We start from the raw sequence: 25306 nt of genomic DNA, 5'->3' as shown, positions 1-25306 counted from the left end.
TAGTTATTCTCAGTAATCATAATTTTAGAGCGTAGGCATGAAAACCTATAACCAAATAATATAGACGACAGAAAACTCAATATATTTTGTTTCTTTGCAAGTAACAAGTTTTCAATCTTTTACATATAGTACTTTTGAATATTACGTGATTGATATTAGCTGAATCATGGCCACCCGCAGAATAAGCAAGAAGAAATTGCCACCCAGAATATTTGAAATAGGAAGCCCTTGTAGTGTTCTCCAACTGTGTCACCTGCAAAAGGTGTCCTAAAAGTGCTGTCTCATCTTGGAAAGTGTATCAGTTTCTATTGGATGATCTCTGTCTCGTCTCCTTTCGTATCTCGGTCACAAAAATTCTTTCTCTTCTCACCTCGTGGACAACACTATTATCTTGTGTAGGTTGATCTGCTGATAGAAGTTTGTTTTTAAAATCATTTGACTAAATGACTTAATTATTCATGCCTTATTGATACTTTACACTAATTACTTAAAGGTATGAATTCAATTTATTTATTTCGAAGTAAGGATCATGGTCTCTCAGTAGCAGAGCTCTTACCTTGGGTGTGTGGGGTCCCTGGTTCGATATCTAGCCAAGTAAGCTTCTTAATGGTGAACATGGGTTTCTCAGGATACTCCTGTTTTCTCCCACACTATCATTCCATCAATTATTCCATTATCATTCACTTTTCTTAATCATTCACCTCCTTCAGCCTAAAGGACCTATTCGTGGACATAAACTGAAAGATTTCATTTCATTTTATTTTACTTCGGATTGGGTTTATTTCTTGGAAATACAACGTTATTAGATTTGTTTACTCATACAAAAAATTACTATAGCATTTACATAAGATGAACTGTTACACAGAACTGGCAGTAAATGATATACGTATAACGTCATGGTGAGTTAGTGGTAGAATTCTTATCTCTGACGTGTGGAGTCCGAGATTCGATCCTAGCTCCCGCCAAGTGGACTCTGTGGTGGACAGATATCCAGCTCATGGGTTTTCTCGGGCTTCTCTCGGGTCTCGTTAGAATTACATGTTAACATATGACGTCATTACACTCTTTTTTCGTATTTCTCACGTAAAAATTGACTCTATAAATTTTTTCCTACCCTAGAAACCTACCTTGTCAAAAAAAAAATCAATCAATCAATTTTCATTCTATGATTGAAATAGCATCTGCAAGAGTAGATCTAGCGATATCAAGCAAAACCCGACTTGTGCAATGCATGGAAAGTATCCGTAACAGATACTGAAATATCAAAACCAAGAGAAGGCCGACTACTCCAGGACTAGCCTTGTTTCTCCTTAAAAATTCTTAAGCTTGTAGGTGCACGTACACCTTGTCTCAAAAAGGTTGAGCGCATTCTTTATTGGTGTTTTGAGGCAAAAATTTTCTAAGTCCAGCTTCGGGTATCTTCGGGAAAAAGTAAGCCAGGTTCGAACCTCCAAGCCAGTCTTTGCAATCGGGAAAACGTTTGCAGATGTGTTTTTCTTCTTTTAAATATAATAAGACTTGTTACCAAGTGTTTAAAAAAGCAACATTGATTGAAATACTTAATGATACAATATTTCGAAACCTTTTATTAATGTGATCACATGCTTGTTTGTCATTTAGCTCTCTATACGTAATGGAGCATTTAAATACGTTAAAGAATCTTTCCATATGTAAAAGAATGCTCAAAGTTAAGAAATAGAACATAATTATCGCCTGAGTACTAAAATAAAAGTCAAAGTAGAACAGAAACAGCGTTTGTAATGGATATGAATGTCATAATTATCTTGAGATACGTTATACATCGCTAGAAGCTTAGTTCTAGAAGTCCTTGTGTTAGCTCACTGGTAAACTGTCGGATTTCAAATCATAAGGTTGTGAGTTCGAATCCCATCTGGGTCAATACATTTTTTAAAATTATATTTTCCGCAATGCATGAAAAATTATATAAAATAATTACATTAAAATACATGAGTTGTTTATATATGACATAATAATTGCAGAACATAGTAATTATTATGTTTAAAATATAACATCTGAGATAATTTTCACAGTAGGTCGTTATTATATACGAGAATGTTAAATACAATAGAAATAGAAAAATCGAGAATAGAAAAATCGTTTAATAGCAATAAATAAGTTATGCAGTGTATTTATATGCTGCTATTTGTCATACAGATTTAACTTCTCAATATTCTCATTACAGTGTGTTATTTATATTCGTGAAATACAGTATATTCCTACCGATATAGAAAGTGTATAAAAAGAGTATCCAAAGTCGTATCCTGCTTCAAGACACATAACTTTTCCCGATCCCCTTAACGTCACGGGAAGAAACACAAATTCTCTTTAGAACGGAATGTCGTTACTTAGAGTCTCATTCGAATACGTTGAATATGCTTTTGTGAATTCATCTCTCTCTCTCTCTCTCTCTCTCTCTCTCTCTTTCGCTTTGTTTATGTGTGTGTGTGTGTTGCGGAATATCCCAAGTTGAATACAACATTTGCAAAGTATATGAGCATCATTGTCATCGAATACCAGAAATTGAAAGTCGTGTTTCTTCAGGTTAGGTTTGCGTGTTCATGTTAGCTCACTGGTAGAGTACGGACTTGCCACTGAAGAGGTCTTGAGTTCAAAGCCTACAGCTAATTATCATTCTTTTGTTAGTAGGATTGCACAGAAATCGGATACAAGGAGTGTTTTACTTCTAGAAATATTTTCAGAAGCGTTTAGGTAGCCCTGAAAAGGGCTGTTTTCGGGAGTTAAGGCGGGGATATTAATATTGTGTCCAAGACCCTTCTGAATTTATTACACGCTCCATTCTTCTGGGCATGGAATCTATTACATGGGTGACAAATCTATCTCCTTCCCCTACCTCCAGCCATGCTTCGGAAACAAGATGCCACAGGTCATCCTGAGTTCTTGGTGGATCTGCCTCAGGCCAACTTTCCCTTAGTTCACTTCTGACCACATATTTTCCATGAGATTGAGGTCTGATCCACGAGGCGGCCAGTCGATTAAATCAATCTCAGGGTGCCCTGCGAACCATTCCTGAACCACACGGGAATTATGTATTGGCGACTGGTATTGCTGGAACTGAATTACACCATCAGGCTGAAATACTCGTACAGATGGCACCATGATATTACTGATAATGTCTAAGTACTGAGCATTGTCCAGATGTCCTTCAATTCTATGATGCTGTCCTGCTCCGCGACTGGAAATCCAACCCCAACATAAAATAGATACATGGCGACTGCGATTGCAAGCAGCCACATATCCATGGTCATATCGGGTGCCTCTCGGATGATACACAAAACGGCGTCCCTCCTTTGATGTTGTGAATATGGATTCATCTGAGAAAACTACGTTTTCCCAATTGAGACCCACATTCGCCTGTGCAAACGCGAGACGGTAAATTTTGTGGTCGTCTGAGAGTTTTTCCTTCACGGCAGCAACACGGCCACGTAACCCAGCATGACGAAGCCTTCGCAGAGCTGTATGCTTACTACCAGGAAAGAGAGAAGCTTCCCTTATCTGTCTAGACGTCCTTAGTGGGTCTAACCGGGCTTCGTTTACTAATCTCGCATCTTGGGCTTCGGTTGACACATGCGGACGACCAGGAGATCGTAAATTACCAGTCTGACCTGTAGCACCATATTTCCGAATCCATTGCCTTCCTGTGGAGGCCGGGACACCTACTCGCCTGCTAGCTGCAGTTGCAGAATAACCTTCCAACTCCCATAAAGTAATTACTCCTGTAAGTCTATCCATAGTTACCAATGTTCTGAGCTGTGAGAAGAAAGCAATAGGTAAAAGCTAGTACCTGACGTGTGATTGGTTACTTGCACGACACGCCTATTGTGGGGAACAGCGTTGCCAGTTCTAGCATAATGATGCTAGATCTAGCATAATTTGCATGTCTCTAGCACCTAGCATCTTGCTTTTAGCATCCTGCCCAAATCCAGCACAATTTCAGCAAGTTATCAAAAAGCCGTAAAACCTGGAGAAGTTGGTCGTGAGAAGAAAAAGAACGGCAGAAATGTATCCTCTTCCATTGATTCATACACTCGGTAAACCATACAGGCAGTCTTATTTTCCTAAGTAAGTTGGGAACGGCTTTGGGCTTTTTTTTTTTTTTTGTGGCTCCACCCAGGGTTTTCTAATCCTTTAACTCCAAGGCATGGGCGGAGCTATGGGGGCCATTCTCCCCCCAATTTTTTGACAACTTCACCATCTTTACTTCTGACTTCATGATCATATTTATTCCTGAAATGACAGCTCCGAGACCGACCAAAAATCTGCCCCCTCCCCCAGCAGACGATTCCCAACTCCGCTTATGCTGCGAAGTAATTTTCTTTCAAAATATGTAAACAAAAACTTTGCATTCATTTATACGATATATACGCCATTGAGTTTGGCAACGACTGCAGTAATTTAGTTGAGTTAAAATTTTGGTGCGTGAAGTATTGAGTTCTATCCATGCATTCTTGCTCTCTGTGTATTTTAAGTTACGTTATCGTATCTCAACTTTGTTTTATTTTAAACCCCTGAATTAGTAATTATGAGGATCTAGCATAATTTGACCGAATCTAGCATAAGTTCGATCAGGTTTTGGAATAATTCCGAGCTGTGAGTCTGGCAACGCTGGTGGCGAACGACTTGGTCAACGACTCGCGAAAGAAATCTGAAAATGGTGCGCCGTAATAATAATAATAAAAACAGTTTTTATAAAGGAATATTAATACATACGAAAAGCTGTTTAAAGAATGAATTGTTATACTGACTTTACACGTATAAAAACATATACCATATACCAAACAGATTGAGCGATATGATTATAGCTGTTTTGATACGAACACTTTCGAAGTCCAACTTCGGGTGTCTTCGGAAAACAGTAAACTAAAACTGCTGGTTCGAACCTCCAAAGCCAACCATAGTAATCGGGAAAAGATGTACAGATATGTTTTTCCTTCTGTTAAATATAATAAGACATGTTGAAATGGTATTAAGTGTAGAAAAAAAGTAACATTGATTGAAATACTTAATGATATAATATTTCGAGACTATGTATTCACACTCTCGTTTCATCATTGTGATTTCCATACGGAAAAGAGCATTTACGTATGAGCTCAGTTATATTTCAGAAGCAGCTTCCGAAAAGCGGTCATGTTAGCTCAGTGGTACACCACCGAGCGTTTAAATCGTGAGTTCGATACCCGTTCAGGTGAGATTCCTTTATGATATTCTACTTTCCTCAATGCATGAAAATTATGTAAAATAGTTACATTACAATTCATCAGTTGTATATATATTTTCATATCATCAGTTGTATATATGAGTTGAATATATATATTCATATCATCAGTTGTATATATGAGTTGAATATATATATTCATATCATTTCACGACATAAGTAATTCTTATCTTTAAAATATAACATCTGAGGTATTCACAGAACGTCGGTGTGTTATGTGTGAATATTGAATACAAATTTAAAAATCGTGTAATAGCAATAAATAAGTTATGTAATATATTTATTTGCAGCTACATTCATCGCAGATAACTTCTCAATATTCGCATTACAGCATTTAGGTAGAGCATATCGAAAATCGGATCGTGGTTCAAGACAAAAAACTAGCTAGCCCCAAACTGTCACGTAAGAAATTCACGAATCGCAAAAGTAAAGTGAAGAGATTGATAGCGGTAATTCCTTAATCGCTCTCTCTCAACTCTCTCTTATCTGCATTTATACATATAAAAGTGTATGTATGTATGTTCCGTCATAACTCATGTATGCCTAGAGCAGGGTTTCTCAACCTGGGAGTCGCGGCCCCTAGGGGATCGCGAAGATAGGCGGAAGAGATAAATATAGTTAGAATCTAATACCAGAAATTATTTTTAAATATTATTTTTAATTTTGTTCTGATAGGCATACTTTTATTTTTTATACACACTGTAAAGAACAATAAAAAATAAGTCTACTGAACATTTTCAAAGGGTGTAGAATTAGTGTTACTATTCGGTTCAAAGTCTCTTGTCGTCGCGAATTCTGTCGAGAAATTTGAAGCTTAAAATATACAAAACGATAATCATGCCTGTTGTTCTGTATGGTTGCGAAACATGGTCGCTTACTCTGAGGGAAGAACATAGACTGAAAGTATTTGAGAACAAGATAATGAGACGAATATTCGGACCCAAGAGGAACGGGAATGTGGAATGGCGGAAACTTCATAACGAGGAACTACATAATTTATACGGTTACCCAACATTGTTAGGGTCGTCAAATCTAGGAGGCTTAGGTGGGCAGGTCAGGTAGCTAGAATGGAAGAAAGTAGAAACGCTTTGAAAGTCTTGACTGGAAGACCAAACGAAAAACGACCATTAGGAAGACCTAGGGGCAGATGGGAGGACAATGTTAAGATGGATCTCGCTGAGATAAGAATACAAAGTAGAAACTGGATCCAATTGGCTAAGGATAGAAGTCAGTGTAGAGCTTTTGTGAACGCGGCATTGAACCTCCGGGTTCCATAGGCCATAGAGTTAGTTAGTTAGTAAAGTTGTTTAAAAATGAATTTAAATCAAAGAGGTATGATATAAAACTAATGAGAACTGTATATAGAAATACTAGAAAAATACACATGAAACAAAACCTGCACATTGAAATAGAATTAAAATTAAAACCTAATGAGATACCTAAGCATGGTGTAATTTCACTAGTGCAGCAATGCCCGGTTCAATCTTCATGACGAATATTATCAAGCCATTTTCAACTGATAAGCGATTTCTTATCTTTGTTTTAATGTTTACCATAAAAAAAAAAACACTTTCGCACAAGTACGATATAGCAAATGGAATTATTACTTTTAAAGCAGCAATCACCAGACCAGGATATTCTTCTCTCCTCATCAGGCAGAACTTGTCCAAGTCTTCGTTACAGAAAACCAGTTGCAAAGACTTGTCGCATGATCATTCTATTATTTGGTCAAGAAGTTGTGGGCTTAGATCGGATACGTTAATGGCCTCTTCAATGAAGGAGTTTAACATCCATCTTGAACCATCACCTTCGTCGTTGAGAATATAGATATTACAGTTACTGTATCCACTGTCAGTGCCGGGCGCCGAAAAGAGGGGCCACACATTTCGGAGGAAGTGTGTTACTCAAGTTAGGAAAGTGCATGTGCACATGTGTAAAATAAAAGGAAAAACGTAATAAAATGTGCTCAAAATTAAGGAAAGGTAGGGTTTATTTTGAAAATGTTATTGAGCTTCGTGCCAACCATGGTGGCGCTTCGTAGCTAGTCTGTCGACGTCACTCATACATACGGTGACATCGTACTATACTCTCGCCCCGGGCAATGATTTTCCATGGCACTGTTCACTATAAACAAACAAAAAAAAAAATGGATTCCACTATTATAGAAATAGGTATGTTAAAAATCCCACACAAGCTTATTATAAAACAAATTATAAAAGGGTCGCTGGCAAGAGCGTGTGATAATGGGGGATCGTGATAGGAATTAGATTGAGAACCACTGGCCTAGAGTAATTTTAACCACATTTCTTATAGTTTCAAAAAGAGTGCTGTCGTGTTACCTATGGTGAATGGGAGGGGGATACATATAAAAGATTGCTAGAAAATGATCGATATTAGATTCATAGTTTTCGGGGTCGCTTAGATAAATAGTGAGACTTTCAATTTCGCTTAACTCCGATTAAGCTCTCATTAGAAGGGATGGGCACGAACGACTTTTCTTTGAAACTCGACTCGACTCGAAACAGACATCTTTGAGGTCTACTCTTGGACTCGGCGCGAAAAATATCTTCCAACTCGACTCGGATTAGAGTCAAGTCGAACCAAAACGAGCCAAATCCTGTGTGTAGTCCTACCTAGACAATACATAGACAATAATTATTCTATCATCAATTATACTACTGTTACTACAAATAATAATAATAATAATAATAATAATAATAATAATAATAATAATAATAATAATAATTATTATTATTATTATTATTATTATTATTATTATTATTATTATTATTATTATTATTATTATTATTATTATTATTATTGTTATGACAACACCGTGTACAAACATGAACGATAGATGGTTAGTAAAGGAATACTAAAAGCTACTTGACTGCCGACGTCGGTAGTCATGAAGTCTACAAGGCAAGGACATCGTTCATTACCCTAAGCTGTAAGCGTCGGTGGACTACAGATGTTCAACTATTAACCTCTCGCCAGAAATTGGTGGCCCCGCAGCGACGATCCGTGATGGCCCAAGTTCCATTTTGAAAACTTTACTACCAGCGGCAGACACGCGATGAAACGCCAACGAACCACAAAATTACTCTCCCAAAATATGTTCAAATGCCTATATGTGTGATTTGTTTATATTTAGGTGAAACAAAAAAACACAAAACAAATACCCCGGGGTGGACGCGAACTATCAATATTACGATTACTAGGCACGTGTTCTTCTGACTTCCCCACGGAAAGATCATAAAAAGCTTGGTTGTTGAAGGATAAATCATTGGCGTGTTAATTTAGCCAATCAGACAAACCCCTACATCTCGAGTTCTAGGAGGTCATACCGTGAACCGTTTCAGATTTATTGCTTTCTGGTGGAGTACTATCCATGCGCAAAATTTGAACATAATAGCCGACATGCATCTTCGGTGCCTCTTATCTTTAGTACAATTTTAACCAGAGATGGTGTGGGTCAATGAAAATTTGATCCACGACCCACCATGACCCACTATGACCCACCACCCAAATGACCCATTGACCCACTGACCCATCAACCATCGTGATCCACTCTGATCCACCACCAACTATGAACCACTCTGAACCATTGCGACCAACTCCGACCCACCAAAACCCATCGACATCAACTCTGACCGATGACCCACGTCCTCCTCTCCATTGACTAAAGAGATTACACTTGTAATAAAACAAGACTTTGAAATTATCACTTATCGGAGTTTGAATTTCTACCGTCATTGGCTAAAGCACCTCTTTGTTACAATACTGGTGGGTCTGACCTTTACGATATATAAAGGCAAAATGTTTCTCATCTTCCGAATTAAAATGAATTTAAATTTATCATATGTAATTATTTCTTTGTTGCCTTACAGACACATTTCAGTAGAAAATAGGGTGAAATTTAAAAGTTTCGAATCAAGGAAAAGTAGACCAACGTAAAAAAAAAAAAAAAAAAAAGAGAGAGAGAGAGAGAGAAACTAATTTTCTATATAATTAAGCATGCCGTACTAATTGAAAATGCCCATGTAATTAAGTTTAGAATACAAATTTTATGGCCATTTTTCTCTAACTTTATGGCTTGATTGCCTTATGCTCGGAACGCTCCATATATTAAACACCAGCTTCAGCAATTATAAATAGAAAGCAGTCTGTATAAAATTCAAAAAGAACTTTAGTTTGCATTACTCAATTTTTTTCTCAACTAATATCAATCGTTTTCGATTATTTTTACAAATCAACCCACTACCAATTTCCAATATATAGAAAATGCACCCCCGTCCCCCCGCTCATAAAAGACAATTTTAAAAAATGCCAGGGCATATTCTCTTTATTTTTAATAAAGAGTTATATGCTGAATTTCAGCTCTCAGTTGAACGGCTTGTGAGATACTAAATTTTTCGCAAAAATTCGGACTTCTACTCTCCCTAAGGATATGTATTATAATGAAAGTGACACGCGTATGATAACTTCCCAGTTGGGATTGGAGCCTGATTATATACCAAACGTCAATTCATTTGAGTTTGCAATTTGACCGTGATGATTACGCAGACATAGTTACTTTCAATTTTTTATGATACATATCCTTATTTCATATGTTACAGATGATTCAAAAATATTTTTTCAAGCAGTTAGCTCCTCTAGAATCTCACAGGCTGCATCCCAAAATCCAACTCCTACTATCCTATGACAATCCAAAAGTGACTGAACTTTTTTTATTCGGAACAAATGACAAAAGAAAAATGGAGATCTTGAAAGTAAAATGTAGAAAAGCTCGGTGCCCCCAATAACTCCATATTTCTCCGCCCCTTCATTCCAAACTTAAAAGTAAAACTTAATTCGAATAGGGTTAATTAGTGAATTTATTACAGTTAAATTCCACTCACTACATGCTACAGCTACAACTATGTAAAAAAAAATAACAACTGTGAAACGTGTTCTGAATTACTATTACATTTCTTACGATATTATTAAACATATTAGAATAGTAAAAGAGGATTGTTCGTGAAATAGTATATTTGCTCATGATTTTTAACTTTTTCATACGGAAAAAAATTAAAATATTATTCAAGTTTTAAAATTTGCACTTTGCAAATATGTTGCCCTCTAGGCAATGGGACTAATGTGGACATTCTGGGCTGAAAACTTACGATTCGATTATAATATCGGTTGATTTCGATATCTTTATGTTGCTACGTAACCACCCTGTGTGCTAATGGGAGCTTAATTGGACTTGAATTGAAAGTAGAGCTATTCACTTAAGCGACCACGAAACTATGGATTCAATAATAATATCGACCCGTTTCTAGCATTTTTGATATGTATCCCGACAGTACTCTTTTTCCAGATATATCCAATTTTACAAGTTAAAATTGCTCTAGATATGTCAGAATTATGTTGAAACACACACATAAATCCACTTTTATATTCTGTATAAATAGAGAGAGAGTGAGCGAGCAGCGAGCGAGAGAGGGCGACTCAAGGCATCACCACTTCCACATTGCAAAAGCATATATCAGGAATTGAATTGAAAATCTATGTAAAGACTTTCTGCTGTGGCATGCTTCATAAGGACAATTCCAGTCTGCTCACGTGACCTTTGGGGTTCATGAATTTTTTTTGCGAGCGTTCCGACTTTGGATTCTCTGTTTATACCCTCTGTTTATGCATCGAATAACTTTTCAAAAACATAAATGACATTCTATATTATGCCTCTCTATATGACAAATAGCTGCAAATAAATACACTACATGATTTATTTATTGCTATTGAACGAGTTTCTTAACTTGTATTTACATCCTCATATATAATACCGACCTACTGTGAAAATTATCTCAGATGTTATATTTTAAACATAATAATTACTACGGTATGTTCTGCAATTATTATGTTATATGTAAACAACTTATGTATTTTAATGTAATTATTTTATATAATTTTTCATGCATTGCGGAAAATATAATTTTAAAAAAAGCATTGATCCAGATGGGACTCGAACTCACAACCTTATGATTTGAAAACCGACAGCTTACCAATGAGCTAACACAAGGACTTCTAGAACTAAGCTTCTAGCGATGTATAACGGATCTCAAGATAATTATGACATTCATATCCATTACAAACGCTGTTTCTGTTCTACTTTGACTTTTATTTTAGTACTCAGGCGATAATTATGTTCTATTTCTTAACTTTGAGCATTCTTTTACATATGGAAAGATTCTTTAACGTATTTAAATGTTCCATTACGTATAGAAAGCTAAATGACAAACAAGCATGTGTTCACATTAATAAAAGGTTTCGAAATATTGTATCATTAAGTATTTCAATCAATGTTGCTTTTTTAAACACTTGGTAACAAGTCTTATTATATTTAAAAGAAGAAAAACACATCTGCAAACTTTTTCCCGATTGCAAAGGCTGGCTTGGAGGTTCGAACCTGGCTTACTTTTTCCCGAAGATACCCGAAGCTGGACTTAGAAAATTTTTGCCTCAAAACACCAATAAAGAATGCGCTCAAGCTTTTTGAGACAAGGTGTACCAAATTTCACATAAGTAAATCCCCACGCTAAGCGGGTTTGCATATCCAGGCTCCTAACTATGAAAATATTTACGATCACTCCAACCCCAATCATTTCACAGATTCAACCTGTTGTATATAAGTTATTAGGACGTAAAATTGAATGTAATTTATACGAAAAACCCTTTTATGCATTGCAAGACCTGTAACGTCCAAATATTCACCACAAACTTATAGTTGTATCGACATAAACAAACAAACAAAAAAAAGTGTGGAGCAGGAAACCACTTTACACAAAAGTCAAAAGAGGTCATTGAAGACATACGAACTGGTCGAGCGGTTTGTGTCACTAGTCTATCAATCAGAAGTTTCTGTGTTCAAACCATGTAGAAAATATTCGTTTTTTTTTTTCTGAAAAGTGTGTTCCTATTTTCATCAGAGGACTGAGAACATTTCTTTGAATAAATCTTTGGAAACTACTTTTCTCTCAAATTCGATTAGAAGCGAACATTATATGAATTGAAAATCTAACATCCACAGCTGAGAACAAAATATTAAGTATGTTCAATATGTCATTATTATCCTTTGATTTGTAGTGAAAAACTAATTATAAGCATTGACAATTTCAGAAGATTCTCCCCCGGTAATGGTCAATATATGAATGAGAAAAAACTGATAAAACATTATTAGTCCATTTGAGCATGATCGAAGATAACTTATGGCCACGAAGGGGAAATTTATGTCGACAGGGTCTCAAATTCTTCGACAGGTCATGCCCTAAAATCTTAAATGTTTGAAAGGTATCCTTAACAAATAGAATATTACATTTATTTCTCCTTCTACGTTTTGAAATGGAAAAATCATAATTTTAAATAGAATTATAATACGATAAGCATAAAGATTTATACAACTAATGAAGTAAATATTTTTGTGTAAGCTATCGATTTCTATTCGGATTAAAACTCGAATACTCGTTTGCATCGCACTTTAAAGTAATTCCTCTCTATATATATATTTCCTACTGGAAAGCATGTTTAACTCCAATTACTTAATCAATATTTTTAATAATATATTTTTATTGTAATACTCTTACTATTCAATGTTGTATGCACTTAATTTCTCAAAGCAAAACCTCACAAATGTATAATTGACTAGTAAATATTATCAAATAAATTATCATTTAGTTTACGTAAACATTGCATCGCCTGATTTGAAACTTCGTATTTTAAATAATAATAATAATAATAATAATAATAATAATAATAATAATAATAATAATAATAATAATAATAATAATAATAATAATAATAATAATAATAGTAGTAGTAATAAAATCATAGCCATATCTTTATCAGAATTTCAGGCTTAGTCAATAAATGAATTCAACATAGTCTCTATTCGAAGCTCTATTTAATCGAATCAGATAGAAATACGAAGAGGAACTTCGAGAACAGGTAAAAGAAAAATGTTACTTTGGTGGGTTTGGAAGTAACTTTTAAGAGTTTTTTTTTTTAACAAATTACAGACAAATGCCTTGGACACTTTTTTCTTTTCTTTAAGTTAACTGATTCACCGAACGTATCTTACATATGAGTAACTTGTCTCTATTTTCTACTCGGTTATACACGTTTTACAATCTTTTCCATTAACCTTGAACGACAAGAACACGAACACAAAAACATCCACATAGGTATTACAGTTAAAACTCCTAACTTCCCCCACGGGGAATCGAACCCGGGACCACATACACCTGAGGCACACGTGCTAGCCACTAGACCAGCGGGAAGAGCAAATGATATGTATTTTGTAGTTTCTGAAGTTTATAGCTATTTCACCCTGTTGTAGTATGTCTATTGATTTTTTAATGTTTACCGTATTCGTTACTTTGAGGAATGATATATATTATTGATATAGGTTTTATTACATATTCGGCCATAAATATTATATAAATGATCAGAATTATTCATGATCTTCCATGGAAATTCACTGGTGCATGCGCAGTAGAAACAGAAGAACACAACTTTCTGATGTTGGTCAGAACACAAATTTCTAACAGGATGTCTGAATTCCTTGGTGGAAAGCAGTAGTTCCCAACCTAGGGACCCGCAGCTTCCTTCTGAGTAAGCATGAAGAGCGAGTAAGGTGGCGAAAGCTACTGGCATAAAAGAATTGTGCAATAAATAAATAAAGCACTACTTATTATGACTTTCAAATTCAGCTTGACAATTTTATAATTGCCGTTTTACAAAAACATCATATTGCACTAGGAGGGTATGCAAAAGTCTTGCTGGAAATAAATATAAATTCCTGGGATTATTATTATTATTATTATTATTATTATTATTATTATTATTATTATTATTATTATTATTATTATTATTATTATTATTATTATTATTATTGGTCTCCTACTTCTTGGCCAAGATGTGAAATATTCACTACCTTCTTCATACCGCTAAATCAATTTCTTCACTGTTTTCTCGTCACAGCTCATACCCCTAGCTATCTGAATGGCAATTTGTCTAATTGTTGCTCGACCTATGATTTTCCCTCGCTTAGTAACAGATAGTTTTCTACAGCTTTTAGAGCGAGGTATTTTGACAACCTGTAGAAATTTGCATTGTGATTCGTATTAGCAATGACAGTAAAGTGGATATTTCTGTTCCTACTGTGCATAATCCGTATCATTATATCAGAAGTATTCCGCCATTACCAGCGGGTCACTTACCGCAGCTCAGAAGCTGCCATGCTCCACGATCTTCTGTTAACCTCTCCATCTTCACATACGATTTTTCTGTTTTGATATCGCCAATAGCCTAATTCTGTTTCTATATAGTCTAATTCGTCCTCTCCCTCTCTTCCCTGCCACCATACCCTCTAGCACATCCGTAATGATACAGTTCCTTCTTAACAGTTTCTACAGTTTCGTCCATGTTTATGTCCTATAAATACAGTAAAATACAGTAAACGAAGCATTTTATGAGTCTTTTTCTTTACAACTCTATTCGTGGTCCCCTCAAAATACTATTTCCTCCATCCTAAAGGCTCTTTTCGCCATTTCTATCCTTGCTTTTACTTCACGTTCGCATGTCATATCATCACTAGTAATAGTACTCAGATATCGAAAACTAATCACTTGTTGTTTTTTCCCGCTCCTACTTCTATATTTCACACCGATCGCTTCGTTTCAATCACCATGGATTCTGTCTTTCTAACATTTATTTTCAGCCCATATTCTTCACAAGCCTTTCTCAAGTTTTCTACATCTTATTAATTTTCTTTTTAGATTCTGCAACAACAACCATATCAACCCCAAACCGTATACACCTCACCATTCTATCTTCTACGGAAATTCCATCTTCATTATGTAGACTCGTTTTCGTTATCTCTTCTAAATAGTTATTAAATAAAATATAATCGGCGAAATATATAACCTCTGTTGAACTCATCTTCCAATTACACTGTCTGTCTACTGTGCATGCACCAGTGAATTTCCATGGAAGATCATGAATAATTCTGATAATTTATATAATATTTATGGCCGAATATGTAATAAAGCCTATATCAATAATATATATCATTCCTCAAAGTAACGAATACGGTAAACATTAAAAAATCAATAGACATACTACAATAGGGTGAAATAGCTATAAACTTCAGAAACTACAAAATACATTTCATTCGCTCTTCCCGCTGTTCTAGTGGCTAGCACGTGCGCCTCAGGTGTATGTGGTCCCGGGTTCGATTCCCCGTGGGGGAAGTTAGGAGTTTTAACTGTAATACCTATGTGGATGTTTTTGTGTTCGTGTTCTTGTCGTTCAAGGTTAATGGAAAAGATTGTAAAACGTGTATAACCGAGTAGAAAATAGAGACAAGTTACTCATATGTAAGATACGTTCGGTGAATCAGTTAACTTAAAGAAAAGAAAAAAGTGTCCAAGGCATTTGTCTGTAATTTGTTAAAAAAAAAAACTCTTAAAAGTTACTTCCAAACCCACCAAAGTAACATTTTTCTTTTACCTGTTCTCGAAGTTCCTCTTCGTATTTCTATCTGATTCGATTAAATAGAGCTTCGAATAGAGACTATGTTGAATTCATTTATTGACTAAGCCTGAAATTCTGATAAAGATATGGCTATGATTTTATTACTACTATTATTATTATTATTATTATTATTATTATTATTATTATTATTATTATTATTATTTAAAATACGAAGTTTCAAATCAGGCGATGCAATGTTTACGTAAACTAAATGATAATTTATTTGATAATATTTACTAGTCAATTATACATTTGTGAGGTTTTGCTTTGAGAAATTAAGTGCATACAACATTGAATAGTAAGAGTATTACAATAAAAATATATTATTAAAAATATTGATTAAGTAATTGGAGTTAAACATGCTTTCCAGTAGGAAATATATATATAGAGAGGAATTACTTTAAAGTGCGATGCAAACGAGTATTCGAGTTTTAATCCGAATACAAATCGATAGCTTACACAAGAATATTTACTTCATTAGTTGTATAAATCTTTATGCTTATCGTATTATAATTCTATTTAAAATTATGATTTTTCCATTTCAAAACGTAGAACGAGAAATAAATATAATATTCTATTTGTTAAGGAAACCTTTCAAACAATGATAATTTCAGGTCATGACCCGTCGGAGAATTTGAGACCCTGTCGACATAAATTTCCCCTTCGTGGCCATAAGTTATTTTCGATCATGCTCAAAGTAGACTAATAATGTTTTATCAGTTTTTTCTCATTCATATATTGACCATTACCGGAGAGAATCTTCTGAAATCGTCAATGCTTATAATTAGTTTTTAATTACAAATCAAAGGATAATAATGACATATTGAACATACTTAATATTTTTTTCTCAGCTGTGGATTTTAGATTAGCAATTCATATAATGTTCGCTTCTAATCGAATTTGAGAGAAAAGTAGTTTCCAAAGATTTATTCAAAGAAATGTTCTGAGTCCTCTGATGAAAATAGGAACACACTTTTCAGAAAAAAAAACGAATGTTTTCTACAGGGTTTGAACACAGAAACTTCTGATTGATAGACTAGTGACACAAACCGCTCGACCAGTTCGTATGTCTTCAATGTCCTCTTTTGACTTTTGTGTAAAGTGGTTTCCTGCTCCACACTTTTTTTTTTTTGTTTGTTTGTTTATGTCGATACAACTATAAGTTTGTGGTGAATATTTGGACGTTACAGGTCTTGCAATGCATAAAAGGGTTTTTCGTATAAATTACATTCAATTTTACGTCCTAATAACTTATATACAACAGGTTGAATCTGTGAAATGATTGGGGTTGGAGTGATCGTAAATATTTTCATAGTTAGGAGCCTGGATATGCAAACCCGCTTAGCGTGGGGATTTACTTATGTGAAATTTGGTACATATGTTACACTTATCAAGCACGCTTGAAACTTTAAAGGGATGTCTACCCATTATCAAAAGCTTTAGAACCTCTATAATAACATGTAAAATTTAATTCATAAATATCTGACAAAATACTGTACTTAGAAACTTGCAATTTTGTACATAAATGCCAAAGAGCAACACATTTTAGATGATTGTCTCAGTTTTGCAGCTAATCACTTAAATTAATTGTACTACTTACTTCCGAAATGAGGTAATCACTACTGCAGTAAAGAGTCAAAAAAATAATTGCAGACCTCATAAATTACTACGGATGACGTTCTCGGGTATTAAAGCGTTGTTGGTGAATATTAACATAGATGTTAAAATAATCTGGAAAACGTATACCTTCTGATAATTGTATTCTATCCATCTGGTCAGGTTCCAATCAATATTAAGAAAATAGAAGATTTGCAGAAGACGAAATAGTACTTATCAGCGACAAAGCTTCTGCAGCAATTCTGGAAAAATATTTTCTTTTGGCTTGTAACGCCTGATGAAAATTGAGAATTCATAAATCAAGAGAATTAAGATAAGATAGACTGCTTGCTACCTTTTTATATTAGAATTTTGTCAAATATTGGAGTCTTGTTTTGTTCTTTCATACTTAATAAATTAACATATAAATTCAAGGAAGTAGTGTAATTTCAGATTTTGCCGGGAGGGGGCAGAAAAGAGTGTCCACCGAGTATATAATTTATTAACAGCATATTTTTCTTCAACTCAAGGGGAAAATTCCCTGTGCCCTCCCCAAATTTCCGCCCCTGATGCAAAAGCCTTGTTTATTTCAACATTAAAATTTAATTCGCCGTGACACACCTGTTAATATAATATAAAACATTTATAGAGAATGTCTCATTATCAGAAGAAACCCGACTAGTCCATTTTCTAAAACAAAAAATTATGCATTACAAACAAACAAACAAACAAAAAACATTTAATCCAATCAAAAGACTTCAATAGCCTCCTATTCAAATGCTTAAAAATCATTTAAACGCCGAAAAAGGTACAAAACAGTGAACATAAAACTTTTTTTCATTATTACCGAAAATAGAGTTTTATAGATAAGTCTAATTTCTCAAACGACTGTTTCAATTGTACTGCGAATCTGCGTATCCTGTCCACAATATGGTTATATCCATACTGTACATTAAAATTGTGTGTGCTACACCTGTATCACTGAGTATTTAATTTGACGTTAAAATATTCTATTGTTTGCGACTTGCATTGTAATGTAACCCTGTAAAACTAATAGCGTTATTCAGATACTAACGTTATTATTATTATTATTATTATTATTATTATTATTATTATTATTATTATTATTATTATTATTATTATTATTATTATTATTAAGGTTCCAGTTGATGTGTGTATCATTCAGGCGCATACAAGAAATGAAAATTCAAATATTGAACGTCTCACACTAACCATATACCTACGCGACTCCAAAAGGAGGATCGAAACTGGGTTCGTATCAGACGAAGCACCTGAAAAAACCCACATGGCACAGCTTAGTTATATTATGGTTCAAATGTAATTTTAAAACTGGTTTTCAGTTACATTTCCTTTCGTTGTATTATCTATCTTTTTTAAAAAAAAAAAAAAAAAACAGTAGATTAATGTTAAAAGATTGCTGATACGTCGATCATGACGTTATTTATTTTATTTTTAGAAATGTCAAGCTTGACTCTTTAAGTTATACAGGAAAAGAGTTAGGCTAAATCGTAGCGTACGTCTTGGGCAGTATCTCGACTTTTCTCCCAATAATTCAAATCATTTTAGTTTAACTTTCCTTTGCTTGATTATTTCTTTGAATTCAAGAAGTATTAGATATCATGTAACGAATTAATAGATTGAACATATATTTTCGCACTAAAAGAAAATTGTGGATAATAGCACTGAAATAAAAATTTATTATTGCAATGTGAAAATGTTCCCTTCTAGCCCACGTATTTTCTCAATGTTGCCCATAGTCGAGTTTTGGAAAGATACTGTACATCTACATACTTACAATATATATATATATATATATATATATATATATATATATATATATATATATATATATATATATATATATATATATTATTGCATTTGGTATGAAAGTACATAACAGTTTAAAATTCAGTGTTTGCTCAATTAGTTTAGCTCATTCTGAAAGGCACGAAAGATCATTTATAATCCTGTATTCTGCATATTATGTCCTTCAGGCTCATTCATTATTTTGAGAAACAAAATAATGAAATGGAATAACAGAAAATTAAAACCACCTGTATTCTGTGTGACTACCCGCAGACTACTGTAATAGGAGGGTGGGGTGCTGACTGCCACGGGTGCTGACTGCCACAGCCAATTATTGGTGCTGATTGCCACGATTGGCGCTGATTGCCACGATTGGGGCTGATTGCCAATAGCAAGGTGCTGACTGCCACGAGCCTGAGAGAAAGTTGCTAGACGTAACATTACCGGACGCCAAAAAGCATGAAAGAAACTAGATGATCCTTAGGATCGTGTTGTTCAGACCAACACCTAACAAAGATAAACAGGTCTCTGTATGTACACTCATGTCCAAAATTATTGTCACATGATTATAAATATGTTGTTCTAGTAATATAATTTGATAACGAATTCGCCCGGTATTTCTTATAATGTTAGTATGTGTATAATCGGCAAAAACATGTGGTAAATTGCATGTCAAAAGAGCAGTAAATAAGAACAATAAAACGAAAATATAATTTTCTTGTCCATTTAGTTACATTTTACTTTACTCATTATGATTTTCGTATTTATAATTCTTTTCCTATGAAATTTATCACAAATATAAATTTCTTGATTATACACACAATATAAGTATTAAAAGTACTCTGCAAAATTATCAAATTATATTCTTACAAGAAGACAGTTATAGATATGCGACAATAATTTTGGACATGAGTGTAATTTCAGTTTTGTCAGGGAACGGTGCGTACAAAATTGGTACGATTTATGTATTCTCACTTGAACTCCCTATGTCAGAATGAACTGTGTACAGCTGTGCAAATCGTTTCGAGCAGCTCTTGAAAGTTCCATCAAAAAAGCACTGCAAGCTGTACCTCACAAGGGAAGTTCAGGACAAAACACTCGCCTGCAGAGAAACTAAGCATGCCATTTGAAGTCCCAATTCATGCTGATTATAACAAGCTAATAAAATTCCTGTATTCCTGTACGCTTGAGAACGGTTCGAGATATTCAACTTGGAACTTTATATGAGAAAATGAGGATACACGCATTTATAAGCGTTAAATACAACATAATTATTAACGAATATTGACATACGAATTGAAAGCTATCGGAAGTAACAGAAAAAAAGTGTTTCGGAATAACTAACTGGTTTGTTAGATACAATTAGTCATTACATTGTCCACAATAATCATAGGTTAGAGATGAAAATTGATCACTGTTGTTCTTCTGTTTTATGAAGAAATGACGCAGGCAAAATACTCCCTTGCACCATGAACATTTTATATGTGCAATTGTGTTGCATCCTTCAAGAGAACAGTTCGCAGAACCAAAGCAAAAAGCAAATTCGACAAGCGATTCAAAAATTATAGGCCTATAATTTGTTCGTAACCTGCCTTTCAGAACGCAAACTGAAACAATCCAATGTATAACGGTGATCGGAAGTGATTCGTATGGACACGAACTTTATTTGATTGTTTCGTTGGTACATTATAACGTCCAGATGAAGAACATTCATACTATGTACAAATCTCCTGCGATAATCTTTGATTGATCGGAATCAAAACACATCAAATGGTTGTACAAATCGTGTGCAATTCTTTGGTATCTTCTCAACCATTAGGTCTTTGCCATCCGTCATGCAACTTGTAATGGACAATTTGTCTGTGAATGGACCCCAGTCATCAAGCAATAGCAAGTTCAAACCATCAGGCTTCGCCATGGGTAAGAATACTTAACGCGTTGAAACGTGCATCCACTCATTTTCTCATATAAATTTCCAAGCTGAATATCTCGAAGAGTTTTCAACGAGGAGTTTTATTACCTGTTGTAATCAGCATGAATTGGTCCTTCAAATGACATGCTTATTTCTCTGCAGGCGAGTGCTTCTCCCAAACTTTCCTTGTCAGCTGGCTTCAGACTATCATATCCATTAAATAATACAATAAAACAATTAATATAAACAATAAAATGTGCAAATTGTACATATAACAGAAAAGACAATCCCTTTATAAACATCCAAGTGTATGTCGTTCCACTTAGTGAGCAACTTTGTAACTTATAGGATGCCACATAGATTTGCTGTGATGATTACTAAATTAATCCCTACTAAATTAATTAATAATCATAAATTTAGTATGAGGGATTAATTCCTCTCTTTCCAAATAGAGTTTCTCCCAGGCTCGTGGCAGTCAGCACGCCGTCGTGGCAGTCAGCACCTTCATATTTGCAATTAGCGACAATCGTGGCAATCAGCACCAGTGCTTAAAGTGAGGCGGTATGAGCCGGTTATGCATCCGAAAGTTAGAAAATCGGCCGGTATGGCATACCGGTAAAAATAACTTATTTTAAATTGTAATTATTTAAATTGTAGAAAAAATACACATAGAAATAAGGACAACGTTAGTATTGAGTCAACAAATATGTTTGTACTATCAAAGATTTCGTTTCATTTTCATTTTTGTCCTTCGTTCAATAAAAGACCTCCCATCCCTCGTTCACTGTGTCGTTCATCTATTTACAAAATGGCATTTTCTTGGCAATTGGTAAAAAAAAAAAAAAAAAAAAAAAACTGCTTACCCCCCACCGCCCCATGTTTTAGCCAACATCGAGGGACAACATTCATTCATATTGCTTTGCTTGAACAAAGAGGCTTTGCTTGGGGATGTGGGCTAACGGTCATGACACCCGCTTCTGAAAAACAAGAAGTGAGGTACCAAGGAAGCAAGATAGGTTTTATTGCATCGCCCTGGAGCCAGGCGTTGTCGCTCGTAGTTTTTAGAAGGCAATTTTAAAAAAAGAATGGAAATAATGAATATTTGAATGAAAGGAACTTCGCATAAATCATCAATGATCAAAATTTTGAATTGTGCCAAACTACACACAAAATGTATTCAGAGTGGCATTACGCACTAAATGCACACTCAAGACAAAATTGCACACATTTTGTATAATTACACAATTGGCAACGTTGTGCCCCTTCTGGTGGTGTGGTGCTGCTGTCAATGTGTGTTTTCCCGTACGTCCCTCGAAAGAGGAGGGACAGGTTGCTGCGATCCGAAAGCTTTTAATTGTTTGATGCGGAAGCATTGCCACAATGATTTATTTGAAGATCTTCACTCGTCAAGACCAAACGACTGAATGACAAATTGGCAACAAAGTCGAGGTCATTCAGTTCTTTTCCCTAATCAAAGAGAGGGTTTCCTCCTTCAGAGGGTGGCGCGGGTGGGACCTAACTATGTTTCGCATGTTTCCGAGGGTTCATCTGAGATTGACAGGCTCTAGTTCGCGTAGTTCCCGGCTTACTATAGCGCCTACGCACAAGTTGTTTTCGACATTTGGCAGGTGCGAACTACGCATGTCTAATTCAGGCCGTTTCTAAGTGTGTTCTTTGCTCCTTGTTGTGATTGTGTGTGGTGTGCTAATTAAGAAAAATGAAGCGTACCCAGAGGTCAATAGAATCTTATTTCAGTGCTTCTAGTGGTAATGCGAAGAAAAGTAACTCTGGTGTAGGTCTTTCACAGGAAGACTCCGGAAGTCTACAGGAGAAATCTGCCGGCGCAAGTTCAAGTGATACTAGTGGTCAATTGTTGAAATCCAATAGTGCACCTTTGTGTTGGACCCAAAACCAAGTTAACATGTTTAAAGAAAAGTATCCGTGCTTAACTGTCTCGAATACTCTTGGCTGTGTAAGCTGTCGTAAAGTTCAGGACTTGAAATTGTATTCAAGTATTGGCGTATCGCTGTCACAACAGTGGATTGTGGGTAGTGTTAAACCTTTCGGGTCTACAACGGAAATGCAACAACATTCATTGCGGAAGAAAATTTTCGAACATAAGAAAAGTATTGCCCACTGCACCGCGGAAAAAATACTCTTGAAAGCTGAAAACCAGAGCTTAGAAAAACTTTTTGACAATGAAAGCAAATGTAGCTTTGAAACAACGTGTCGAGTTTTTCGAACAACATACTATACCGCAAAACAAGACAGGCCGTTTCTGGATCATTCCCATTTAATAGATCTTAAAGCTGCCAACGGTCTTGATATGGGGCAAATTTTACACAGTAATGTTGTATGCGCGGACATTGTAAGCCACATTAGTGCTGAAATGAAAAGTAGACTTATTGAGAAAATTAAATGTGCTAAGTCCATGATAGGCATTATTGTTGATGAATCAACCACATTAAGTAACAAAAGCGCGTTAAATATTTATATACGTGCACGTATTCCGGATAGCGAAGGAGTTGAAAGTAAAGGCAATAACTGTAGTGATGATATTTATACGTTCTTTTTAGAACTATTGGAACTTCCGGATCAAAAATCAGATACAATATACAACATTCTTATGGATTGTCTTCGAAGGAACGGTTTTGATGATAATTATCTCGGGGACTACCTGGTTGGTTTCACAAGTGATGGTGCTAGTGTTATGTGCGGGAAAAAATCTGGAGTCGGATCAAGATTACAACAACAATTTCCAAAAATCGTGTTGCGGCATTGCCTTAGTCATAGATTGGAACTTGCTGTAAATGATGCACTGGAGACTATTGGTGGTGGTGTGAATCATTTTAGTATTTTGGTTAGCGCTCTGTACAAGTTGTACAGTCTCTCTCCAAAAAATTCGAACGAACTTGAAAAGTGTGCACATGATGTTGCAAGTCAACTTAAAAAGATAGGTCACATTATAGATGTAAGATGGGTGACATCTTCTTTTCGCTGTGTAGAATCTGTACGGAGTTCATACACTGCAGTATATACACATTGCTCTACAGAATCTGAAAACAGCTGCCGCAACAGTAAAGAGCGAAGTCAGTTCCAAGGACTAGCAGATAAACTAAGCTCCTACAATTTTATTAAATTTTTAGGACTTCTATTTGATATTCTGCAGGAATTAAAAAGTCTGTCAGAATTATTGCAAATGCGTGACTGCACCATAAAAAGGGCTTATGATATAATAAAGCTATATATAAATAGAATAGAGAGTTTAAAATGTACGCCAGGCGACAGTGAAGCTCAAGTATTTAAAAGTGTTGAAACCGGGGTTTTCAAAGGAGTGAAACTTAACAAGCACATTAATTTTCCATCTGTCAACAGATGCCAGTTCATACAGTGTATAGTGGATAACCTAAAAATGCGAACCATTAATGAAAACGATACGAATCACAAGCTAATAAGTCAAATTGAATCTGTTTTCAGTGACTCCGGTGACATTCGACAAAGTGAGAAAGAAATCAAGGAACTTGCTTTTAGGTTTGGATTAAATTCACATGATGTTCTTCGCGACTTTGTGCAATATAAAGCAACAGGGAAGAGGGTTGTTACTGAAACTGTAAAAAGGTGCTTCACCGCTCTTAACACCATAGCAATTAGCAGTGCAGATTGTGAACGTGGTTTCAGTAAAATGAACATAATAATGTCTGATCTTAGAAATTCGCTACAAATTAGTACAGTTTCGAGTATAATGTTTGTGTCATTAATCGGGCCCCCTGTACACACATTTAATCCTGAGCCGTATGTTAAGTCTTGGTTACGAAAAGGAAGGCGCAGTGCAGACTACAGAAGATGTCAGCAACGAGAAAAGAAGGAAGATGGACCTTATAAGCAGCTGTGGTGGATACTATGACTTAATGTTCCGGATAGCAGACATTTGTATGTAATAGAAGCCAGGTTAGTAAAAATAGTATAATATTCTAATCGTGTTCTAAACAGAAGCGTCATTTCAGATTTTGTTTGGGGGAAGCAAGACCCCTTGATATAAGTAAAATTTCGCGTTTTTCACTGACTTACTGCTATTCTATGGATAAAATCTATATAAATCTCAAACTCGGGGGGGATTGCCCCTGCCCCCCTAAATGACGCCC

General features: G+C 35.2%; 1 protein-coding gene across 1 annotated transcript; it reads left to right on the top strand.

The window, feature by feature from the left end:
• The first annotated feature begins 22881 nt into the window (after window positions 1–22881).
• LOC145692253 (E3 SUMO-protein ligase KIAA1586-like) lies at window positions 22882–25068 on the top strand. The gene has a single exon (XM_081767548.1). It carries the CDS (start codon window positions 22882–22884, stop codon window positions 25066–25068), a length of 2187 nt encoding a protein of 728 aa, XP_081623674.1.
• Window positions 25069–25306: the final 238 nt, after the last annotated feature.

The sequence above is a fragment of the Thermobia domestica genome, chromosome 8 (genome assembly GCF_964235325.1).
Source record: "Thermobia domestica chromosome 8, izTheDome1.hap1.1, whole genome shotgun sequence".
NCBI classification, from domain to species: domain Eukaryota; kingdom Metazoa; phylum Arthropoda; class Insecta; order Zygentoma; family Lepismatidae; genus Thermobia; species Thermobia domestica.
The sequence above is the reverse complement of the archived record's forward strand: the minus strand, read 5'-3'. Positions and strand labels throughout refer to the sequence as shown.

Bases quoted from the DNA above. Each gene is read 5' to 3' on its own strand.
- LOC145692253 (XM_081767548.1), top strand. From the start codon at position 22,882: ATGAAGCGTACCCAGAGGTCAATAGAATCTTATTTCAGTGCTTCTAGT.